Source organism: Carassius auratus, chromosome 27 (genome assembly GCF_003368295.1).
Source record: "Carassius auratus strain Wakin chromosome 27, ASM336829v1, whole genome shotgun sequence".
Lineage (NCBI taxonomy): Eukaryota > Metazoa > Chordata > Actinopteri > Cypriniformes > Cyprinidae > Carassius > Carassius auratus.
In genome coordinates, this window is record NC_039269.1 from 10,547,248 (window position 1) to 10,563,732 (window position 16,485).

Genomic DNA, 16,485 nt, shown 5'->3' on the forward strand with positions numbered 1-16,485 from the left:
CGTCTGAAGACTAGACGATGCTCGCTGCCAATCTGAGAGACTCATGCAGAGTAGTATCAGATACAGTGTTCTTTTCAATAACACACACACATTTTCAGATCATTCAGCTTTCACTTTCTAATCAATCCATCAGGCAAACTTTATTTGTGAATATCCAATGCAAAAGAAGAAAAAAAAAAAGTTAATTAAGATTAAGCTATGAATTGGAGAAGAAAAAGAAATTTGCCAGTCCTATAATTTTATTCCTATTTATAATTTTTTACTTATTTATTGGTATTACTAATTGTTATTTATTTTATTTTATTACTAGTTAGTTCTGTGAAGACTTTGAATTTGCCTACAGTGGATCTTTTATTTATTTTTTATTTTATTATTATTATTATTATTTCGGAAAAAGTAGATTTTGAGGTAATATAACATTATTATTATTATTATTTTATTTATTTTTTTCTATAAAGGAAAATAAATTACCATAATTCAATCTTAACTTTGATTATTTTTTTTAATACTAGTAGTCAGTTAGTCCTACGAAGGCTTTGAATATTCTAGCTGCATACAAAACTAAAAGTTGATTTTGAGGTAAGATATAACACACTTGATTTTGAGGAAAGTGTGGGTCAAACTTTTAGATGAGTTACATCTTAGTAACAATGCTGGTAAAATATTAATAAACAGCCCACAAAATGTAGCTCTCAGCTATTTAAAGTTTTGGGATACACCCTTGCCTGGTAGAGTAGGTTTCTATATAACCTTGCTCTTTGACCCCACTGCTCAAAACAAGCAACAGCTATCATCCCCAAGTTATTCATAGCACGGGGAATTCATCAAGAAAGTATGTCTCTTTGAAGATAAAATTATAAATAAAAACTAAGTACTTAACAATCTGCCTGGATATGGAAAGCTATTTGAAAGATTTTTTTTTTCTAATGACGAATCAAGCCATGGTTTAACACACATTTGTTTATCTATTTACGGATAGTTAGTGGTCAGTTTATCGCTCCGTTGAGAATCTGTGAGGTATGAAATTCCGGCCCCACCCACTCCTGGAGTGGACTGGGAAACTGACCAATTGGGAAAGCGCAAAGCCACGCCCATTTCACCCATTCCCATTTTGCCACGCCTACTCATGCCTCCCTGTCCATTTGGACTTGCCTTGTTTATTGGGTCGGCGGTCCATCAAAGCATCCTTCAGGCGGAAGTAGACGTTTTTGGAAGTACTTTGACTTGCGCACTAGCTGCCAGGGTGTAGTCGGATAAAGTTCATTTTCTCCAAAAGTTTTGATTTTTCCCCATGGCGGTGGTTACAAAGCAGTAATAAAGTTAAGGGTTGCAAGCGAGAAGTCGCGAGGAGATTAATCCACAACTATCGCTTTTTGGAGGTGAAGCGATTAACGTTACCACCATTTTCCGCATGAGTTTATTTATAAAACCGCAAACTCGGTAGCTGGCGAGTTACCGCAAGCTTTTTAAAGACGTTTAGATTTAAGAGGTCAAGACAGTGACGGTAGCTACTTGAGTTCGCATAAACAAAAGGACACAATGTCGCTTTTTAGCTGTTTGTTATTATGCACTTTGTGGGCAGCGTGCAGTCACGGAGCGATGGATGAATGTACAGACGACAACAATAAACCTCATCGCTGCATGCCAGAGTTTGTTAACGCCGCTTTCAATGTAACCGTAGTGGCCACCAACACTTGCGGCTCGCCTCCTGAAGAATACTGCGTACAGACCGGGGTAACCGGAGTCACTAAATCATGCCACATTTGCGACGCCGGAGACCCCAGACACCACCACAGCGCTGTTTATCTCACCGATTACAACAACCAAGCGGATACCACCTGGTGGCAAAGTCAGACTATGTTAGCGGGCATCCAGTACCCAAACTCCATCAACCTGACCCTTCACTTGGGTAAGCAGCTTTCTCTTCTATTCTCGTATCAGTCACAAAAATCGTGTTTGGTTTCCTGCGCTGTGAATAAAAGTTGTGACAAGCCGATTTAGCATGTGTTCTTTAAAGTTAAAGTTAGAATCTCAGTTTCATTCATGACTACGAGTCATTAAAATGTGTCACCAGCAGTATTCGTTGCATAGTACTATAACTTATTAATCTGCTACATGTCACTATTGATAGTGACAACTACTTCATTGTTATTGGTAAAAAAAAAAAACATTTTTTTTTATTGAAATCTACAGAGATCTGGGATTCAGATATTAACCATTCACTTTTGACTAGTAACAATTGCAAATAGCTGTTAATACCAATTTTATCATTATTAGTACTAGTTACTATTCTCTATGCATATCTTAGTTACTTTTTGGATAGTTGCTAGTATCTATTCTATTTGTAAGATTGTGTTATTAATCTTATTAGAAAGTAGTAATAATAAACTTAAGCAGCCATGCTGACTAATCAATGACAAGTTGAAAGAAAGCAAAGTAACATTCTTAAGTAATATTATTATGTAACATGAACAGTACTTCTACAGCAGTTAATACATGTTAATTGCAAAATTTAACAATAACCTTTTAAATCAAGATGTAATAAATGCTCTAGAAATACATTGCTCTTTATGTAAATATTTAGCATAGACTACGGTCATATGATCTGTCCACTTTTTCAATCTGCTCAGATGTGAATGTGAACTAGCGATCAATCATAGCTCAGTCATCATCGCTCATATTTCATAGCTTTAGGCAATAATAAATCTGCGTGTTTCAAATAACCATGGTTCAACTTTTTGTTGTATTATATTGTTATCATATACTAGATGTCATTTAGAAATAATCAATATTTTTTTAAATACAGCTCAAACGTTACTGTTCTTCAGTTCTGGGCTCCAAGGAGAAACCTGACATCAGTATCTTTTAAATACAGCTCAAACGTTACTGTTCTTCAGTTCTGGGCTCCATCAAGGAGAAACCTTACCTAAGAAGATCATACAATATACTCTGGGTTCAGAATCATGGATTTGGGAAAATAATATAGACCCTCTGTTAGATCTGGCAAGGATTGACCTTTCTACTTGGCAGTGAATTTGTGCACATTACGCAAATCATTGAATTTCTTCCAGCATAAGCAGAACGATTGGGTTGCAGGAAGAGGTTGTTCTGCCTGTGGGAAAAGAGCAGTATTGTAACCAATTAATAGAGTCCCAGCAAAGCCATGACCTCTGTAGCCTCTCGTTCCCAAGTAGATGCAGCTATATTCCCAAATGTAAGTAATAAGCATGTCTAATGAGCTTTAATCAGGGTGTCAATAAGACATTTGCATTTAGATAATGGAAGAGGAAGTGATTTGGCTTTTAATCTTTCTATCATACACTTGGCTAATTAGCAGCCATCTGTTAGCACATGGTCTACAATGGGCTTTTTCCATCAGACACCTTTTCCTCTATTTCACTTTAGTTCTTCTTGTTGATTTAGGCATTTTGCATTTGAATCGTGTCAGGAAAACCGCATGAAACAGACTTTCTTCTTGATTATGCCCATTCAATTAATGAGACTAATTTGTTGAGCCACATTTTTATTTATTTAATAAATGTGCGTCTGTCATCGTCTTCTAACAAATAAAATAGTTAAAAATACATGTCAATTATATATTTACACCCTTAAAAATAAGGATGCTTCACGATGCCATAGAATAAACTTTTTTTTTTTTTTTTTTGCTAAATGGGTTCCATATAGAACCTTTAACATCTGAAGAACTTCTGTTTCCCAAAATTTTCCATATAGAACCTTTAACATCTGAAGAACTTCTGTTTCCCAAAATTTTCTTTGTGGTGAAAGAAGGTTCTTCAGATTCTCAAACCCATGAATCTACCCTTTTAAGCACCTTAATTTTTAAAGGTATAGAACATATTTAATATGCATTTTGACCATTTTTCCGCAAACAGTGTTTTTATGCAGTACTTTAAAAGTCGCTCAAAAATGCATAGTTTTGATGGGTTGAAGTGAACACGTATCTCATTTCAGTCATCTTACTGAGAACTGAAGCCAAAACATCTGAGAAGATTCACGATTGTTGATTTACTTGTTTTGTTCTTCCATGATTTTCCCCCCAAAAGCGTCTCCGTAGGTGGGAACCCACAAGTAGTCTGGATCCCAGCCATAAGCTTTTATTTTATGTGCTCTGCCTTTGATGGCTTTCATGTTTATTCTGCCTTGGTTGGGATGGTCCAGGCGGAAGCAGGCATGTCTTGACTTGACACTGCTGAGTCCTTAGAGAGCATGGAGATTTGGCCTGACCTGGGGGGGCAAGGACAGATGAGATTTACTATTGAGCATTTCTGTATGTCCCACACTCGTTCTTTATTAACCAGTTCTGGCTGGCCTGTCAAGCTTCAAGAATGCTGTGAGACTGAGAAATGTGAATCATCATCCAGACACCGGTTGATGAAGACTTGAAGGCATATGCATCTGAACCTGTACAGACAAATATATATAATGTGGTGGTTTAAAGAATGGTCAGGTTAATGGAAAATTGTTGATGCTGCCTGTTTTAAAATGGTCTACTTGTCAGACACAGCCCAGAGGCATTGCAGACATAAATTTAGCTGTACTGTGTCATACCCAGCTAGAAGTGCCAATTTATATTTCTGTAGACAGGAGGTTGTTTTTCCAGAATTGTCTTAGGCATTGATGTTATACTTAGGTCCTAAAACAAGGACTTTTTAGTCAGCCGTAGAAAATTTGAAAATAAATTGTTCATTCTCTCTCCCTTTTTCCTAAGTGCATGTTCTTAATCTTATTGTGAACAATTCATCCTTGTATATGCAACATCATAATTTTTAGACTTCGATTTCTCTCTGGTGACGTGCCAGATTCTACAATTAACTTAAATATAGTCGACTGTGAGTTTGTTTCGAAAATGACTCTCAGTTTAGTGAGGGAGTCTATTTGTGACCTCAGTATTGGATCTGAATGATTCACTTACAGAGCGAGTCTGATTCAAACCACTTACTCAAAAGTAAGTCAAAGATTTTTTTTGTGAATCCTTTTGATTGATTCATTAAAAATGCACAACATATGCTCTGTAGATATTTAAGTAGATTGATAAATGTCTTTCTATAAATGTGACTGTCGTCAGTGCATTGGTTTTTATATAAAATGTATGTGGAATTATACCTTGGTGTATATTTTTGCAGCATTAATAGAAGAACATGGTAAAAAAAATCCCTTAAATCTGTAAGTGTGTTACTTCCAACTTCTTGAATTGGCAAAGTACATTTGAGATAGTTCTTCTCCAGAGCACTCTAGGGAGCATTTGTGGAGGGTGAGAATTTCCTTTCGTCTGATAAACTGCAACGGTGAGTGGTTCTTAAACTTGCGATTGTGAATGGCCCTTATCGTGCCCCATTTCCTCCCTCACTGCATGGTAGAAAGAAGAAATCGGCAGTGTTTACTGCAAACTGTCAATCCGTGCCTTGCATTTTACTCTGCATCATATTGTTTTTGATGCCGGTCACATCTTCAGTTTCATAATTAAATGCTAAACCATTAAAATGAAAGAGCAAATTTTTCTCCTGTTTTGAGTTTGTAACGCCATTGAAATCATATGGTGTCCTTGTGCGTTTATCTGGAGCTCTCCTTGTTTTCACTTCTGTTTTCATGGAAGAGGGCTGTTCAAACATCTGCCTTCTAATGGTTTAAATCTGGGAATACTCTGGCGCACACTATCCAGAATACAATGAAAAAAAGCCTTTTTTTTATACTGTCTTCATTTAAGATTTGTACAGAAGCTTGTTTTACTTGGAGCTAATGGGCATTTACAGTATGTTAAGAAGTTTGAACTTGGTTTACTGGACAAGAGCCAAGTTGCTTTGAGTTCTTGTTTTCCTCCTCTCTTTGTCTCTTTCCTGTCTCACCCTCTCTCTCTTGATTTCTCATAAGAGAGGAGACGATGAGTGGTCGCAGTGTGGGAAACTGAACAGCCGAATGTTTCCTGGGCTCCGGGGTCCTCGTATCCTATCCCTCAGAGGCGCTTTTTTCCCCGAACTCCATCAAAGAACTTGTCATTTCTGAAAGGGGGACCAGATGGTCCAAATTATACCAATCTAAGTCTAGGGGGTTGGAAAGAAGAGCTTGCTATCTCGTTCAAACCTATTGCTATTCTATGGAAGGTATGATCTCAGTATGGGAACTTGTGTTTTTGAAAGATTTGTAGTTGAGCCATTCACGTAACTGCACTATTGTTTTACTCAAGTTGTCATCAGGCCCATTGCTGCTTTCCTCCTTTGAGACAAAAACTGGTGCTTAATATTAAATTTGTTTGGAATTGCATCACTATAGTAAATGTAATCCAAGCTAATGTGTTGTTTCCACTCTTTTGCAATGCCACCACTGTTAGAAAGCAATTACTTGGACTATTTGTTGGCTCTAACTGTACAGCCAGGGGCAAGATTTGAGCCTCGGGCCACCCAGGGTGGACAAAGTGAAGAATCTACCTCATTTCCTGGTGAACAATCCATTGTGAGCCACTAGTACTTTCCAGATTGTGCAAACGTGTAAAGAAAGAGCCCACGCTGAGTCTGAGGTGCCAGCTATAGGAGCCGTCAGATGGGGAGCTGTGGTTATGTTGTCCTTTGGGCCCGTTTGACTGTGAAAGTGGAATGAGTCCTCGGGGGCAACTGTTTGCAGTTCTTGCCATTACTGATTAGTGCTCGCAACAAATGACTGGACCCCGTTAAAAGTTAAACTCTAGAGATTTAACGCTAGTTTCACATAAATAAGCCTTTCTTTCTGAGTTGAGTGCTTGAGAATATGGGGGGGTGAAATGCTCGTTTTCACTCAATATCCTGTTAATCTTGAGTACCTATAGAGTAGTACTGCATCCTTCATAACTCCAAAAAGTCTTTAGTTTTATTATATTCATAAGAGAAAGATAGTCTGTACCGATTTTTCCCGGAAAAACACGACCGGCCGGAGGCGTGACGTGTGGGCGGAGCTAAAGAATCACGAGCGCGAATAGGCTTTTGTGTTGAGAGCATGTGGAAGCTGTGACATTACCGTGAGGGAAAAACCATCATCCAAAACAAACCATGGCTAACAGTCAGATTCAGCGTATATTTATGATCCAGAATCAGATCCCGAGGCTGAAACTGAACGAGAGCAGTAGCAGCAACGACTCGCTCCGAGCGGGGCTCGAACCCGGGTCTCCGGCATGGGAGGGGACGCACTAACAAGGAGGCAGAGATATTTGAAGCAGTTTTGCTCACCGCCTGCGGTTCCAACACATGATCGTGACCCTTTTTCATTGGGATTGCATCATCCTTAAGAAATAAACGATACGCAAATCCGTCGTCAAACTGGGCCTTGTTTGTAAAACAAGCATCTTCGAAATGCAGGGGAACAAACACAAACACTTGCACAACTCCGTTGATGCTCTGTAAAAATAAACTCCATCCACTGGTCCCTTAATGCTGTTTTTTTTTGGTAATCTGTGCAGGGTTGTCTTGCCCTGGCAACCAAAAACACACTTATTTTGTGACTTTTCGCGACGCTCTCGCTCTGATCAGTGAAATGTCTGTGCTGCTCAGCCTCGCTATACGGGAGCGCGCGCTCTTCCGGCAGACGTGCCCTTAGGATCCATATAAGGAAATTCCGCTCCATCTAACGTCACACAGAGCCATACTCGAAAAAAACTTTCCGAAACTTGTGACAAACTGGAAGGAGTATTTTGGGAACAAAAATACTCCTTCAAACGTACAACTTAATTTGTGAAACTTTATCCATGTTTAGCATGGGAATCCAACTCTTTAACAGTGTAAAAAACTCAGTATGCATGAAATAGCATTTCACCCCCCCCCCTTTAAGGGTTTTATTTCTGCTAGTAATATTTTTGTATATATCATTTTATAGACAATTTCCCTAATATTTAAGGAAGATCCTTCAAAGTGTTTGAGAAGATTTTTCTGAATTCTGTAAATTCGCTAAATTAGAGATATTGGGAGACCCCACAATGATTTTAAGTCACTGCACTTATTTTCATAAATCTTCACTGGTGCTGAATTATAATTTATTGATGTGATTAATTTAAAAATCGGTAATATCAGCCCATAAATATGGTGCCAATATATTTTGCATGCCAGTGAAAAATTTGAGTGTGCTACTTTAGTTTTTTTCCCATACAGAGCTGAACGACTTAGTAATTACTAGTATTGTTGCTTTGATGTGCATATTCAAGAAGGAACTGAAAGTTTTCCACAGTCCGCCTCCCTGCACTTTCTCACATTTTTACACATACACTGTACATTATTTGTCCTTGGTCTTTCAATACCTTAAGTCTTAGTGCACTCAGTGCTCTCCGCTCCACCTGTATGCAGCATTCAGCTTTGGATTTGACTCTTCTCAATTGTCTTTGATTGGGCATGTAGGCAGACAATTGGACGCCTATTAAAGGCTTCACTGGTGACAACAGGCATTAACCTCCAATTTTATGATTGCATATAATTACAAAACATATTGTTTCCTTTCTGCCAGCGCTTTAGTTTCAAAACCAATCGTACAGTGTTATTCCTCATTGTTTTGCTCCTTCTTTTGACTTGTAAGGGAAATGTAGCTCCTGTTGTGAATGTGACTGTTCAAACTCAGAATAAGAATAAGACCGTGTGGTGGATATTTTCCAAATCTGTCATTCACAGAATGGAATCAGAAGCAGGAAAAGAGTCCCATAAGCACAAGCTCTGCAGCTAATGGCCTTTAGGCTGATGCCAGCATTGCAACATGTTGCAGAGTTCCAAAAACAAAATCATATCAGTGATCTGATATGTGATATATAGGTCAACCAGTTTCATCTAGCATTTAGCCTGACAGGCCTGGCAAATGTGCTCATACTAGCAGCCTATTTTTTATTTATCCATTTTCCATACACAATTCTGCCATTTGAGTGGCATTTTGGACATCACTGTATCTTAAAATTATTTACAACTCTCTATTTAGTCATTCATTCAAGTTTCGACACTATTTAACTTTAAACTTTCCACATAAGGTCATAAAGCAGCTTTTTAGTTTACTGACACCTCAACTTAAAACATGCTTTTCAAAACATATCCAATGTCAGGCCCCTCGCTCTGTTATTTTCTAACAAAGAGTTCTTCTGAAGCTTCAAAGCGTTGCATCCAAGTACTAAAGTGTGAATCCGATCTCTCGGCTTCCTTGCAGATTGTCAGTTGCCAAATACAGCTGTTTTCACACATAAACAGAGCTTCACAAGCCAGATGGGAACAGGTGTGTTGTCCCAACACAATGGGAAAAACTCAGTGTATTTATTATTCCTCATTATTTCTTCCAGCGCATCATACTCCCTCGGAGCGCATGGTTAAAAGAGCTGGCAGTGTACACTACACAGCTGGTTCATACTTTATGAAAATACCCTCCCTCGGGCATCGGTGATAGCACATGCTTTTACAGTGAAGCATGATTTGAAAGAAGAATAAAATATGGGGTTTACAATCGGAGAGTGAATAGCCTCGCTTCCTGTGTTTAGAGACAAACCTTTTCCATTGCTTGCTACACTAATGTATCATAAAAATGTTCAGGAAAAACTGATTTGTTTTATTTTTGGGAGTGTTTTTGACATGCATAACAATGTGAGATTTAATATGCCTGATTACTCCAGTTTTTACATCAGAATGTAAGCATGAATACCACAGGTGAAGGCAAATTCAGGTAAATGGCAAAAATGCAGGTGTGCAAATTTAAGCACAACCCTATCAACCAATTAGGATGTTGGCTTGCATGTTGTTGACTTAATTTAATTTATTTTATTTTTTTTTTGTAATCCGTTTAAGATTGTGCCTGTTAATACACATCTAGATACTATTTTTTGCTGTGTTTTTATCTTTCTATAATTTAAATCAGCTAAGACTTGATAATCTGTGGTATTGCCTAATGTATATTTTTGACTTGGGCATGTTGATACAGTAGTCTACATTTTTCATACTTTCAGAAGTGCCTAATTAATGCAAAGTTAATTCCCAAGCCATCAAAATTAGCTGAAGGCTCAATACAATATTAATATGGTAGGAGATTCACAGTGTTTTCAAATGAACTCTCCATTGTTAAATCTGGCTTCCATTAGCATCTTGTTTTGGGGTAAATATCATGTTCTAAAACAACACCCTAATGTGTAATGAGCCACCCTCTTGTGTCTGGGCAAATAGTTGTTTTAGTCCATTTTATTTCCTGTGTTAAGTTTTGCCTGTAAAATAAACAATTTTCGACAGAAAAATTTAAACGAATGATCTTCTGATAGATTATTCAAAAAGAGAAAAATAATAATCTCAAAACGTCACCGAGTTTGTTTTACTCTTTAACTATTTGGCTTTTTTGATCCGTTCTATACGGTCAGAAATAGTTTATTTATTTTTCATACTGAGATAAAGCTATGAAATAGCCTAGGTATATTTTCTCACCAGTTTATGTGGCTTAACACTTTTTTTCTCCTTCGATGTAGGCTGAATTTCAAGACTATTTCATGACCCCAAACTTCATTGCATGAGCCAGATTTTAGATATTAGATCCTTCCTTCACACATTCCTTTATCCTTTTAGATTATTTGTCATGCCAACCTTGCATAAATCTCCTGTTTAAGGTAAGGCCTCGATTCCAACCCACAAATCAGTAATATTTAAAGGATTTTTTTTAGGAGGTCTTGTAAAGATATCTTTCACACACACTCTGTTGACCAAAGGTCAGTATGGTTTCCGGCACCCAGACAAACGTTGAGCCACGATTGTAATCGGAGTCTCAGCAGTCACTTCCTTTAGTCTCTCCTGTCTAAACACGAACTCCTCCTGAGGAACAGCAAAGCAAATTCTGCACTCTGTTGTGACATTCCTCCTGCCTTTGTGTTGGATAATTGGCCAGAATGCTAGTTTGCAGGGCTGATGTGGTAATTAGCACTACAAACTCGAGAAATGTAAATGAATAATGGTGTATACATTATCTTTGAAAGATACATTATACTTTACTCTGTTAGTTCACTTCATATGATTACATCTTCTGTATTGTTCTACTATATTTCATTTTCTTTCGTGATTACAAAAAAAAAAGAAACTGACCAATCACACAGAAACAGTTGTGAGATGGACTTGATTTTATTCTATGAAGCTGATTTCAGGGTGAATAAATTCAATATTTTTTGGTAGATCATTTTTTATTATTATTGTAATATATTTGTACTGTATTATATTTTATAATTATTTATATTTGAATTATATTAGTGCTGTCAGACGATTAATTGTGATAAATCGTATCCAAAAAAATTGTTTTTGTTTACATAATATTAGGGCTGCAACTAACGTTTATTTTGATAATTGATAAGTTGGCGAGGTATTTTTTGGATTAAAAAACCTATTTTCTTTATGTTGGTTTTACTGACAAAAACACACTATTCCACATTCTGCCCAATGTCCTTAAAACAAATGTGCCAACTGAATGCTATGAAAACATACAGTGCTTAACAATTTATTAGACCACCTGTCATAAGACAAAACACAAATATTATAGGAATCTGTCAAAAAAAAAAAAAAAATCAAAAAATGTGAAATGTAATTTTTGGACAAAAAACCAAAACAACTAAATAGTATTTATTCACATAATAACAAAAAAAGATAACAGCTCTCATGCTTGCTGGCATTGTTTAGGTACTTTTTGACTAATTGGGTATCTGAATAAAAAAACACTATAAAGCACTTAAAAATTGCATTAAATTTATAGCATTAAAAATAGCTAACTAATGTTACCAATAAAAAGCTTACACATATTGGAGGTCTTACCAATACAAGCTAAAAAAATATTTTAGTAATTACCAATACTGTTAGTTAAGAGCAGCAGTGGCACAAACCTTACAAAATTGGTTAAAAACCTTTTTTAACCCAAGAATTTGTTTTAATAAATTTGTTAATCACTGTAGGCTACCTAGTGAATATAGTTTAAAACTCTAGCTCAAAAATGAAAACAATAAAGATAATAAAGACAAATAAAATCACAGTAATGCTCTGCAGGAACAAACGTCATGTTCACTTTGATCAGAGTCAGTCTCCTCTTACTGTAATCGTTGTCGATGACTTTCATTATCGATAATCGATTTTATAGATTAGTTGTTGCAGCCCTGCATAATATATTTTTTCTTAAATATATATGCATGCATGTGTATTTAGATATACATAATAAATATACACATTACATACACATTAGGTAATTATCTTATGCTTAATAAGATTTAGATCTGATTTATGTGTATTATGCCCATACACGCATTCAGTCCAGTTCCTCGTTGCCTGTCTGAAAATGTTTATTTCTTGAAAGCTGATTTACTTCATTTTCCCCCTTTGTCTGTAACTGCATGGAAATCAAAGATTATTTTTTATCTTAAAACAACCACTGAACTCTCTCTTTGTATGTATTTCTTCCACAATCATAAAAACACACAGACTTGTCCACAGCAAATTTGAGAGCAGTAAGGATGGAGGAATGCCACCAAGGAGCTTATTAAAGTAAAAAGGTATAGCCGCTTAAGGAATGTCTTGAATGGCTGCTCTCTGCTTAAGCCTCTTGAATGAAGCACCGTCCCAGCGGAGAAGCATCAGCCGTGTGTGCGTGTGAGTGAGAATCTATCTTTAGATCTGAGGCATGGGCCAGTGCTCCCCCTCTATCTTTAGCCCACCCTCTTCAAGTTCTACTTCACAAAACCCCTTTGTCTTCTTTTCTTTACATGGGGGAAGGGTTATCCAGTAACTGGATTAGTCTTTTTGTTTAGTTATTCCTACTTGTCTGTTCATACACCCCCTACCTTTCAGTCTGCTTGTTTTTTTTCTCTCACTACCCTCCATCCCCTCTTTCTTCTCTTTCTTGTTTTCTTTTTCAAACTGAATATTCTTATTTAGAATTTACTCTAAACTTCATTGCCCCGTCTTAGAGAAGTCTTCATCTGGATGAGATGTTAAACACCAAATTTACACTCTAAAAGCTTAACCACGGCCTGTGTTTGTAGTCCATTCATCACTCTTTACTTTGAAGTTAAAACTTAACATTCCTGCCATTGGGAGTAAATTGAAGGGCCAGGAGTGGCTTGAAGGGGGGGCAGGTGGCAAAGTGCTCAGTTTTGGCAAATTAAATCACCATTTCTTCAGCATCAATGGATGTCACCAGGGTGTCGTGTCCATCTTTCGCTGTTGTCCCCGAAGGAGGGGAAGTGCAAGAAGTTTGTGATATTTGAGTGGGAGATGTTACCACAAGTAGGATTTTAAACTAATACCTAATACCTCCAGGTGACTCCAGGGGCCGGATTCATAAAATTAAGAAATTTCTTAAGATAAATTCCACAAAGTTCGTAAGAATGTTCTTAAGTGCAATTCTTGAAAAATTCTTAAGTTCTTAAATATATTCTTAAGAACATCTAAATTTTTTTCTTAAGAAGAAAATATTATTTCAATGAATACATGACGCGCTGCTAAATTCACACTATTGTCTCCTTAATGGTTCCTGCAGATTACCCTAATAATCGTAATAAGCACGCACCATAGACTGTATATTTTTGTCGCGACTTTGACTGGAGCTCAGCTTCACATTTTTAATGCGGCCTGTTTTTGAACAAATACTTTTAAAATAGCCTGTCTCAAGCTGCAGCGATATGTTTCATTCATTTTTGTGCAGTGTTTTTGCGCTCTCATCTGAGTGAACGCTTCCGGTATTTGAGTCCGCGCTTCTACAGCAACTGCGACCTGTGCATTCATATGCGCTGAATACTGCCAAAGATTATGTATTAATAAACTCAAATTAACTTGTTCAATTAAAGCTCCCTATCTGACTTGTTTTACAGTTGCTAATGAGTTTTGAAGTCTGCAAAAAGCAGCGTCATACACAGGTGAAACATGAGCGATCATGTTTACATTAACCGTAATCACTGTCCCTTGAGAAAACTCCCTAGTCCTCCTGTGTATTATATGTAGCTGTTGTTGTAATGCCTAAATATAACAAACAATTAATTTGAAATAACCCATAAATTCATTAAATAATAATTATTGTTTGGGAATTAAGGAAAGTCTGGATCTGTCCTAAATTTAAGAAGTTATTTACAATGATTTTTAAGAAGATTCTTTTCAAGAATTTGAATTATTCTTAGGTTTTGTCTTAAGAACAATCTTAAGAGAAAACATAAGAACATTCTTAAGAAGATTTTTTGGGGAATACAAAATATTTGTATCTTTTTTTTCTTAAGTTAGAAAATAAGAAGAAATTGGCAGTTAAGAAGAATTTTATTCTTAAGAATGCTTCGTGAATCCGGCCCCTGGTTTGATTGATTTTCATAATATATTATCAAATTGAAAGAATGCCAATCTGACCTTCATTAATGATGAGTAAATCAAAGAGCAAAACTGTCTTCCTATTTGTATATATGTAATTGTACAAAATTACAATTTCATAGCCACTGAGAAACATCTTTGGCTGGGAAGTTTTCCTAATTCACTGATTATTGGCAAGAAAGTTGCCATAGATACAGGACGTTTGATTAAATTTGCTTTCTTTATAATGTCATGTTTTATGCATATTTTTACATGTGTTTGTGTTTTTACAACTTTCGCTGATGCTGTATCTCTTGTGCATTATTAACCCTTTCTGTTGTGAAATTAACTAGGTGTACGTTCCAGTTATGCATTAGCTACAGTTAGGGATGTGTCCACTCAGGAATGTCATTGACCGTAATGTGACCCGTGAGATTTCATTTAGTCATTGCCTTTGGATCTGATAGATGGTCTACATGCTGAAACATGCCATACTGCTGGATGTGGTGCCCTCAGGACACTCTCGACTTGTACCCCTACGCCCATACTCCCTATTTCACTAGCCTGTCATTGACTTCTGACCCTGTTTAATTCCAAAACACCCTCCTTTTTTCACCAGCTGATCACAGGGCAATTTACGGATTAAATTGCTTTTGCAGAAATGCCCTAATTGTTTGTAATAAAAAAAAAAAAAGAAAGGAAATTAATCCAAAGCCAAGTTTTCCATATGCTTCCATAGCTCATTTTGATACTGCTGATATCAGCGATCACTCGTCATGTGCAAATGAAGTTCCGCTCTCTGTAGTCCTCCTTTTTCGTAATTACATGGATGGGTTCAAGACGGATTTAAGAGCTTTGTACAGCATGGCGCCTTGACCTTATAAAATGCTGAGGTTTTGCAGAAACAAATATTTAAACATTCTAGAGCTGAAATGCTGTATTTTTGTCAGGCCTATAGTGAATTGCATTGCTAAATTGGCAAATAATTTGCTTTAGCTTCTTTGGTAATGATATGAAACTCTGGCTAATTAACCTGCTAATATATGGCCGTTTGATAATATTGGAATTCGGAATCTGAATCTATTTGTTGTAAAACCATATTCTAAAACCATCTATTTCAAGTAGGTTCTAATGTCAGATTACAGTTTCGACTGTACAGTTTGAACTCTGCAGTATGTGTTGTGTACATATCAGCATTATATTACCTAATATTATAAAGTAATACATAGTTTATTTTATTTATTTTTAATGTTCTAATGTTCACCAAGGTTGCATTTATTTGATCTGCTTTCTATTTTATTTTATTTTTTTATATAATTTATAAAGCTGAGTTTTCAGCAGCCATTACCTCAGTCTTCAGTGTCACATGATGCTTCAGAAATCAACTGATTTGGTGCTTAAGGAATATTTCTTATTATTATATTCATATTCAAGCGAATGAGAACCGTTTCATGGGAGATGCCAGGGGTTCGAGAAAAAAAAAAAGATTATTCGAATCTCTAAATTGATTATTGAATGCCAACCCACTGAACTCAAATAATTGAATATTCTGGTCCAGCACTAATCAATATATACATTTTTAAGAGTGCTGATATTTTGGTGGAAACCAGGATACCATGTTTGTTTTTTGTTTTGTTTTCATAAATGAACATAATTTATTTGAAACTGAAATCTTTTGGAATATTATAAATGTGTTTCGGGTCAATTTTGATCAATTATGCATCCTTGCTGAATGGAAGTCCTTATAAAGTCAGAAATGGTGCACTTCATGGACATGTTTTGGTGTGAGAAACGGTTGACCTTTTGGTTCCTATCAGCTTGTTCTCAGATAAGCAGAGACGAGGCACCGATAGTGTTAAGGATCTTGTAGCTGTCAGATGATAGCGTCAGAGGTTAGTAATTAACATTCAGGGTCTGCTGAAGCTCCTCTCTTCTGTCTGTCAGATGGCCGGCCATGTGATTACACTATTTGGTCTGAAAGGGTTTTTTCCTCATTGTCCATTGAAAATATGCAGAGTAAGAACAATACATTACAATGCTGGCTGCCTCCCAGATGTCACCAAATTATATCTTGGTTCAACTGCATCTTTCTGCTGCTAGCGATACAGGGATACATCTTGCAGGGGGACGTCATTAACAGTTCAAGACATTGCAAAGTTGAAAAGAATGTGTTCTGTTGTTCATGTTGTGGCACTGTCAC

General features: G+C 36.6%; 1 protein-coding gene across 1 annotated transcript in view; it reads left to right on the forward strand.

Annotated features, from left to right (window-relative positions):
* Positions 1 to 1,151: 1,151 nt before the first annotated feature.
* lamc1 (laminin, gamma 1) overlaps positions 1,152 to 16,485 on the forward strand; it is a 56,000-nt gene continuing 40,666 nt past the window's right edge. Inside the window, exon 1 of the mRNA XM_026205834.1 lies at positions 1,152 to 1,909. Within this exon, the coding sequence (XP_026061619.1) occupies positions 1,540 to 1,909 (370 nt within the window). The 5' untranslated portion in view covers positions 1,152 to 1,539. The remainder of the gene's footprint in view (positions 1,910 to 16,485) is intronic.